Source organism: Anas platyrhynchos, chromosome 1 (assembly GCF_047663525.1).
Source record: "Anas platyrhynchos isolate ZD024472 breed Pekin duck chromosome 1, IASCAAS_PekinDuck_T2T, whole genome shotgun sequence".
Taxonomy (NCBI): Eukaryota; Metazoa; Chordata; class Aves; order Anseriformes; family Anatidae; genus Anas; species Anas platyrhynchos.
In genome coordinates this window covers 139,569,561-139,578,298 of record NC_092587.1, presented here as the reverse complement: position 1 = coordinate 139,578,298, position 8,738 = coordinate 139,569,561, and the positions used below count along the sequence as shown (strand labels likewise).

The 8,738-nt window shown below is 56.9% G+C and overlaps 2 protein-coding genes across 2 annotated transcripts; both read left to right on the top strand.

Moving 5' to 3' along the window:
- LOC140000617 (uncharacterized) lies at nucleotides 1-2,704 on the top strand. The gene has a single exon (XM_072030746.1). It carries the CDS (start codon nucleotides 179-181, stop codon nucleotides 1,427-1,429), a length of 1,251 nt encoding a protein of 416 aa, XP_071886847.1. The 5' UTR covers nucleotides 1-178; the 3' UTR covers nucleotides 1,430-2,704.
- Nucleotides 2,705-5,756: 3,052 nt separating this feature from the next.
- On the top strand, nucleotides 5,757-8,674 carry LOC140000620 (uncharacterized). Its single transcript, XM_072030767.1, has one exon. It carries the CDS (start codon nucleotides 6,149-6,151, stop codon nucleotides 7,397-7,399), a length of 1,251 nt encoding a protein of 416 aa, XP_071886868.1. The 5' UTR covers nucleotides 5,757-6,148; the 3' UTR covers nucleotides 7,400-8,674.
- The last annotated feature ends 64 nt before the right edge of the window (nucleotides 8,675-8,738 follow it).

Below are 8,738 nucleotides of genomic sequence, written 5' to 3'. Positions count from 1 at the left end.
TCTCCCTCTATGTAGTTCTGCAGCGTTCACCAGGAGATGTTCTTTTCAGCTTGATCATTTCCCCCAAAGCAATTCAAGAAATAGCCTTTCTATCTGAAGGAGTAAGAGCAGGTATATTTTGCGTCACATCTGAAGAGAAGATGCAATTTGTCCCTGGTTTAGGGAGCTTGTGTGTGACATGCTAAGCCTTCTCCTGTCCAAGAGCTGCAAGGACCTTCACCCAAACCTAGAGATGCGAGGCCAGGGGGATTGCTGTGATGCGGCTGTGACGCCGGTGACAGCACAAAGGACGGGTCACAGTGCGGGAGCTGTCATCAGGGCCAGCAGCAGGCAGCGCCACCCCACTGTGGCCTGGGCCGTTGGTGAGTGCAGCTCGCACCTCCTGCTGGCTATGGCTCGCCTGATCTTCCTCGCCCTGGCTGTGCTGGGCATTGCCCAGAAGCCGTGGTTGCTGGATGATCCCATGGATGCGGATACACAGAAGAGAATGCGAGAGCATGAAGAGCAGCTGCGTCAGGGCATGGCTCGGCTGCTGCAAGAGATGGAGCAGAGGAGACTGGAGCAGAGCCGGGGCGTCCTGGGAGCTCTGCTCTTCAGTGCCTTGCAGCAGTGGCACCTCTGGGCCTTGCCTGACCTCCTTGTGCTGCTCTTTGGGCTCTGCCGCTGGCTCAAGAAAAGGAGCCGTGAGCCGGGCAGCCGCAGCAAGCAGGGCGGCTCTACAAGCAAGAAGGAGGACAACGGTGATGCGGACCAAGACGGTGACTCGCACAGCACCTGGCATCTGGGCAGGGTTTGGGCTGATTGCAGCCAGTGGCCGGCGCCGTCCATGGCTGACAAGTGCAAGGTGGTGGAGGAGCTGGTGGACGAACTGCTTGGGGCCTGCCGAGGACTCTGCAGCAAGTGTCCCTTCAAGCCACAGCTGCAGCCGGCCATCGGCCTGGGCTGCCTCTCCGAAGGCTGCAGTGCCCGCCAAGACGACGTCGTCTACCGCCTGCTCGTGCCCCTGAGGCCTCCCCCTGGACACGCCTTCCACCCAGAACTCGGCGCCATGGGGAAGAGAGCAACGAGGAAGCCCGGGCTGCGCGTGGACCTGCAGTGCACCTGCGCCAGGGAGCGGCTGCTGGGGGACATGCTGTGCTTCCTCCACCACTCCGAGGACGAGCTGAGCAGAAGGCAGGAACCCAGCCTCCTACGCAGCCTCTGCACGGGCTCCTACCTCAATGTGGAGGAAACCACACGCTGGTTCCAGGCCTTGGTGCAAGCAGCCTGGCAGCTTCTGCCGCGCTCGCGCCACTGCCACCTGACGCTGCTGCCCTCCCGCCGCTCCTGCAAGATCAAGCTGGCCAACGCCTCCAAGAGCACCGTCTCCATCGAGATCACGCTTGGGGTGCAGATAGATGGCTCGGGCAGCTTCCTGAGTCTGCAGTAGGCCGCGCACAGCTTCGGCTGCAGCCCGGCGCAGCCGCACAACACCACTTTCTCCAGCAGCGCAACACAGACACCTGTGCGCAGCCGGGCACTGACCAGCCAGACCCTTGGGCAGGCTCCATTCCATCCAGGAGCTTCAGCCCATGCAGATGCCAATAAACTGCTTGTGTTAACATCCACTCTGTGCGCGACTGTCTGTGCAGCACTGTGGGGGGAGGAATGCAGGCATTGCCCTGCTCCAGCAAGGCCACCTTGAGCAGGCTGCCCAAGGCTGAGCCCAAGATGTGCTAATTCCAGGCCTGTCAGGCTCGCCTCAGGGCCAGCTTAACCTGTGCAGGAAGTTCTAGGAGTCACTGAGAAACACCTGAAAGACACTGTAGTCCTCAGTCCTAGACAGCACAAGTTCCTGAGGGGGAAGTCCTGCTTAACAAACTTCTTTGCCTTTTACAACGAGCTTTCCCATCTAGTTGACCTAGGGAAGCCAGCTGAGGTCATCTTTTGGGATTTCAGCCAAGCTTTGGATACTGCTTCACGCAGTATCTATCCTGCTGGGCAAAACGTTGCGCCCACAGCTAGATCAACGCATAGGATGATGGGTGAACAATTGGCTGAAGGCTCAGGCTCAAAGGGTTATGGCAAATGGGGTTCCATCAGGCTGCTGGCCAGCCACTAGTGGGGTTGCCCAGGGCCCCATTTTCGGTCCACTTCTCTTCAGTGTTTTACATAAATGACTCGGGTGCAGGACTTGAAAGTGTTTTGAGTAGGCGACACTAAAAGTGTGACGCTGAACTGGGAGGCACCGTTGACTCCCTTCAAGGGTAGAGCGGCCTTGCAGGGAGATCGTGACAGACTCGAGTGCCGGGCAGTCATCAACTGTATGAAGTTCAACAAGAGCAAGTGCTGGACTCTGCCCCTGGGAAGGGGCAATCCTGAATATACATGCAAATTGGGAGATGAGAGGCTGCATGCAGAGCAGCCCCACAGCAAAGGGGGTTCTGGTCCAGGGCAAGCTGAATAGGAGTCAACAGTTTGGGGCACTGAAGTAGAAGGAGGGTCCAAAAAGAAAAAAAGGATCGGGTATCCAAAGGAGGCCAACAAAGATGGTGAAGGGTCTAGAGGGGAAAACTTGAGGAGCAGCTGAGGTAACGTGGCTTGTTGAGCTTAGAGAAGAGAAGGCTGAGGAGCGACCTCATCGCCGTCTCCTGCTTCCTCAAGATGGGAGCGGAAGGCGGTGGTGCTGACTTCTCCTCTGGTGAGCAGCACTGGGACCCAAGGGAACGGCACGCAGTTGTGACAGGGGAGGTTGGGGCTGGCTGTGAGGAAACCGTTCTTCTCTGGGAGGGTGGTGAGGCACTGGAAAAGGCTTCCCAGGGAACTGCTCACAGCACCAAATCTGCTGCAATTCAAGAGGCATTCGGGCAATGCTCTCAGACGTGGGGCTTGGTAGTTGGTCTGTCAGCCTGACCCTACCCGTAGGGAAGTCTGCTGCTTCCCTGGGGCCAGGGTCAGGGACGTCGCCAGGAAGCTTCCCAACCTGGTTCGCCCCTCTGACTATTATGCTCTTTTGATAGTCCAGGCTGGCAGTGATGACATTGAAGAGAGAAGCCTGAAGGCTATCAAACGGGACTTTAGGGGGCTGGGGCGATTAGTGGAGGGAGCGGGAGTACAGGTGATGTTTTTGTCTATCCCGACAGTGGCAGGGAGGGGCACTGACAGGACACGAAAAGCCCACCTGATAAACACATGGCTCAGAGGCTGGTGCCAGCACAGACATCTTGTCTTTTTTTGACCATGGGGCGCTTTACTCGGCACCCGGCCTGATGGCCGCAGACGGGTCCCTATCTCTTAGGGGAAAATGGATCCAGGGCCAGGAGCTGGCGGTGCTCTTTGGGAGGGCTTTAAACTAGGTAAGATGGGGGATGGGGCTGAAACAAGGCTTGTTGGAGCTGAGCCAGGGGGAACAATGGCAAGGCCAGGGGATAAGGCAATGGCCCAGCTGAAGTGCATCTACACCAATGCACGCAGCATGGGTAACAAACAGGAGGAGCTGGAAGCCATCGTGCGGCAGGCGGGCTACGACTTGGTTGCCATCACGGAAACGTGGTGGGACCACTTTCATGACCGGAGTGCTGCAATGCCTGGCTATAAGCTCTTCAGAAGGGACAGGCAGCACAGAAGGGGTGGTGGTGTGGCTCTCTGTATTAGAGAATCTTTCGATGTTGTGGAGCTCGAGGCTGGGAATGACAAGGTCGAGTCCCTTTGGGTTAGGATCGGCAGGGACAACAAGGCTAGCATCCTGGTCGGGGTCTGTTATAGAGCGCCAAACCAGGATGAGGAGACGGATGAGGAGTTGTACAGGCAGCTGACGGAAGTTGTGAAATCGTCGGCGCTTGTTCTCGTGTTGGACTTCAACTTCCCTGACATATCCTGGAAGCACAACACAGCCCAGAGAAGCAGTCTAGGAGGTTTCTGGAGAGCGTGGAAGACAGCTTCCTGACGCAGCTGGTTAGTGAGCCTACCAGGGGTGGCGCCCCGCTAGACCGTCTCTTCACAAACAGAGAAGGACTGGTGGAGGATGTGATTGTCGGGAGCTGTCTTGGGCAGAGTGACCCCGAAATGGTGGAGTTCTCTATTGTTGGCGAGGCCAGGAAGGGAACCAGTAAAACCACTGTATTGGACTTCCAGAGGGCTGACTTTGAGCTGCTGAGGACACTGGTTGGCAGAGTCCCTTGGGAGGCGGTTCTGAAGGGCAGAGGAGTCCAGGAAGGCTGGGTGCTCTTCAAGAGGGAAATCTTAATGGCGCAGGAGCGGTCTGTCCCCACGTGCCCAAAGACGAGCTGGCGGGGAAGAAGACCAGCCTGGCTGAACAGAGAATTGTGGCTTGAGCTTAGGAGAAAAAAGAGGGTTTATAATCTTTGGAAAAAAGGGCGGGCCACTGAGGAGGACTATAAGGAGGTAACGAGGCTGTGCAGGGACAAAATCAGAAAGGCCAAAGCTCATCTGGAGCTCAATCTGGCTACTGCCGTTAAAGACAACAAAAGATCTTTTTACAAACGCATCAACACAAAACGGAGGACTAAGGAGAATCTCCATCCTTTCCTGGATGCGGGGGGAAACCTAGTTAGAAGAGATGAGGAAAAGGCGGAGGTGCTTAATGCCGTCTTCGCCTCAGTCTTTAGCGGCAATACCGGTTGTTCTCTGGATACCCAGTACCCTGAGCTGGTGGAAGGGGATGGGGAGCAGGATGTGGCCCTCACTATCCACGAAGAACTGTTTGGTGACCTGGTACGGCACTGGGATGTGCACAAGTCGATGGGGCCGGATGGGATCCACCCAAGGGTACTGAGAGAACTGGCAGAGCAGCTGGCCAAGCCCCTATCCGTCATTTATCAACAGTCCTGGCTATCGGGGGAGGTCCCAGTTGACTGGCGGCTAGCAAACGTGACCCCCTTCTACAAGAAGGGCCGGAGGGCAGACCCGGGAAACTACAGGCCTGTCAGTTTGACCTCAGTGCCAGGGAAGCTCATGGAGCAGATTGTCTTGAGAGTCATCATGCGGCACTTGCAGGGCAAGCAGGCGATCAGGCCCAGTCAGCATGGGTTTATGAAAGGCAGGTCCTGCTTGACGAACCTGATCTCCTTCTACGACCAAGTGACGCGCTGAGTGGACGAGGGAAAGGCTGTGGATGTGGTCTACCTTGACTTCAGCAAGGCTTTTGACACCATTCCCCACAGCATTCTCCTCAAGAAACTGGCTGCTCTTGGCTTGGACTGGCGTATGCTTCGTTGGGTTAGAAACTGGCTGGATAGCCGGGCCCAAAGAGTCGTGGTGAATGGAGTCAACTCTAGCCTCCACACAGAAGCAGTGTGGCCAGCAGGGCAAGGGAAGCGGTTGTCCCCCTGTACTCGGATCTGGTGAGGCCGCACCTCGAGTACTGTGTTCAGTTTTGGGCCCCTCGCTACAAGAAGGACATGGAGGTGCTCAAGCGAGTCCAGAGAAGGGCAATGAAGGTGGTGAGGGGACTGGAGAACAAGTCCTACGAGGAGTGGCTGAGGGAGCTGGGCTTGTTCAGCCTGGGAAAGAGAAGGCTCAGGGACGACCTTATTGCTCTCGACAGGTACCTTGAAGGAGGCTGTAGCGAGGTGGGGGTTGGTCTGTTCTCCCACGTGCCTGGTGACAGGACAAGGGGAAATGGGCTAAAGTTGCGCCAGGGGAGTTTTAGGCTGGGTATTAGGAAGAACTTCTTTACCGAAAGGGTTGTGAGGCATTGGAACGGGCTGCCCAGGGAAGTGGTGGAGTCTCCATCCCTGGAGGCCTTTAAAAGATGTTTAGGTGTAGAGCTTAGGGATATAGTTTAGTGGAGGACTGTTAGCGTTAGGTCAGAGGTTGGACTCGATGATCTTGAGGTCTCTTCCAACCTAGAAATTCTGTGGTTCTGTGATTGGACGGTCCTGTGTGGACCTAGGAGTTGCACTCAATGATCCTCATGGGTCCTTTCCAACTCGGGAGAGCCTAGTATTCTATGTGCAGACGGCTTTTCACTCTCCCTCTATGTAGTTCTGCAGCGTTCACCAGGAGATGTTCTTTTCAGCTTGATCATTTCCCCCAAAGCAATTCAAGAAATAGCCTTTCTATCTGAAGGAGTAAGAGCAGGTATATTTTGCGTCACATCTGAAGAGAAGATGCAATTTGTCCCTGGTTTAGGGAGCTTGTGTGTGACATGCTAAGCCTTCTCCTGTCCAAGAGCTGCAAGGACCTTCACCCAAACCTAGAGATGCGAGGCCAGGGGGATTGCTGTGATGCGGCTGTGACGCCGGTGACAGCACAAAGGACGGGTCACAGTGCGGGAGCTGTCATCAGGGCCAGCAGCAGGCAGCGCCACCCCACTGTGGCCTGGGCCGTTGGTGAGTGCAGCTCGCACCTCCTGCTGGCTATGGCTCGCCTGATCTTCCTCGCCCTGGCTGTGCTGGGCATTGCCCAGAAGCCGTGGTTGCTGGATGATCCCATGGATGCGGATACACAGAAGAGAATGCGAGAGCATGAAGAGCAGCTGCGTCAGGGCATGGCTCGGCTGCTGCAAGAGATGGAGCAGAGGAGACTGGAGCAGAGCCGGGGCGTCCTGGGAGCTCTGCTCTTCAGTGCCTTGCAGCAGTGGCACCTCTGGGCCTTGCCTGACCTCCTTGTGCTGCTCTTTGGGCTCTGCCGCTGGCTCAAGAAAAGGAGCCGTGAGCCGGGCAGCCGCAGCAAGCAGGGCGGCTCTACAAGCAAGAAGGAGGACAACGGTGATGCGGACCAAGACGGTGACTCGCACAGCACCTGGCATCTGGGCAGGGTTTGGGCTGATTGCAGCCAGTGGCCGGCGCCGTCCATGGCTGACAAGTGCAAGGTGGTGGAGGAGCTGGTGGACGAACTGCTTGGGGCCTGCCGAGGACTCTGCAGCAAGTGTCCCTTCAAGCCACAGCTGCAGCCGGCCATCGGCCTGGGCTGCCTCTCCGAAGGCTGCAGTGCCCGCCAAGACGACGTCGTCTACCGCCTGCTCGTGCCCCTGAGGCCTCCCCCTGGACACGCCTTCCACCCAGAACTCGGCGCCATGGGGAAGAGAGCAACGAGGAAGCCCGGGCTGCGCGTGGACCTGCAGTGCACCTGCGCCAGGGAGCGGCTGCTGGGGGACATGCTGTGCTTCCTCCACCACTCCGAGGATGAGCTGAGCAGAAGGCAGGAACCCAGCCTCCTACGCAGCCTCTGCACGGGCTCCTACCTCAATGTGGAGGAAACCACACGCTGGTTCCAGGCCTTGGTGCAAGCAGCCTGGCAGCTTCTGCCGCGCTCGCGCCACTGCCACCTGACGCTGCTGCCCTCCCGCCGCTCCTGCAAGATCAAGCTGGCCAACGCCTCCAAGAGCACCGTCTCCATCGAGATCACGCTTGGGGTGCAGATAGATGGCTCGGGCAGCTTCCTGAGTCTGCAGTAGGCCGCGCACAGCTTCGGCTGCAGCCCGGCGCAGCCGCACAACACCACTTTCTCCAGCAGCGCAACACAGACACCTGTGCGCAGCCGGGCACTGACCAGCCAGACCCTTGGGCAGGCTCCATTCCATCCAGGAGCTTCAGCCCATGCAGATGCCAATAAACTGCTTGTGTTAACATCCACTCTGTGCGCGACTGTCTGTGCAGCACTGTGGGGGGAGGAATGCAGGCATTGCCCTGCTCCAGCAAGGCCACCTTGAGCAGGCTGCCCAAGGCTGAGCCCAAGATGTGCTAATTCCAGGCCTGTCAGGCTCGCCTCAGGGCCAGCTTAACCTGTGCAGGAAGTTCTAGGAGTCACTGAGAAACACCTGAAAGACACTGTAGTCCTCAGTCCTAGACAGCACAAGTTCCTGAGGGGGAAGTCCTGCTTAACAAACTTCTTTGCCTTTTACAACGAGCTTTCCCATCTAGTTGACCTAGGGAAGCCAGCTGAGGTCATCTTTTGGGATTTCAGCCAAGCTTTGGATACTGCTTCACGCAGTATCTATCCTGCTGGGCAAAACGTTGCGCCCACAGCTAGATCAACGCATAGGATGATGGGTGAACAATTGGCTGAAGGCTCAGGCTCAAAGGGTTATGGCAAATGGGGTTCCATCAGGCTGCTGGCCAGCCACTAGTGGGGTTGCCCAGGGCCCCATTTTCGGTCCACTTCTCTTCAGTGTTTTACATAAATGACTCGGGTGCAGGACTTGAAAGTGTTTTGAGTAGGCGACACTAAAAGTGTGACGCTGAACTGGGAGGCACCGTTGACTCCCTTCAAGGGTAGAGCGGCCTTGCAGGGAGATCGTGACAGACTCGAGTGCCGGGCAGTCATCAACTGTATGAAGTTCAACAAGAGCAAGTGCTGGACTCTGCCCCTGGGAAGGGGCAATCCTGAATATACATGCAAATTGGGAGATGAGAGGCTGCATGCAGAGCAGCCCCACAGCAAAGGGGGTTCTGGTCCAGGGCAAGCTGAATAGGAGTCAACAGTTTGGGGCACTGAAGTAGAAGGAGGGTCCAAAAAGAAAAAAAGGATCGGGTATCCAAAGGAGGCCAACAAAGATGGTGAAGGGTCTAGAGGGGAAAACTTGAGGAGCAGCTGAGGTAACGTGGCTTGTTGAGCTTAGAGAAGAGAAGGCTGAGGAGCGACCTCATCGCCGTCTCCTGCTTCCTCAAGATGGGAGCGGAAGGCGGTGGTGCTGACTTCTCCTCTGGTGAGCAGCACTGGGACCCAAGGGAACGGCACGCAGTTGTGACAGGGGAGGTTGGGGCTGGCTGTGAGGAAACCGTTCTTCTCTGGGA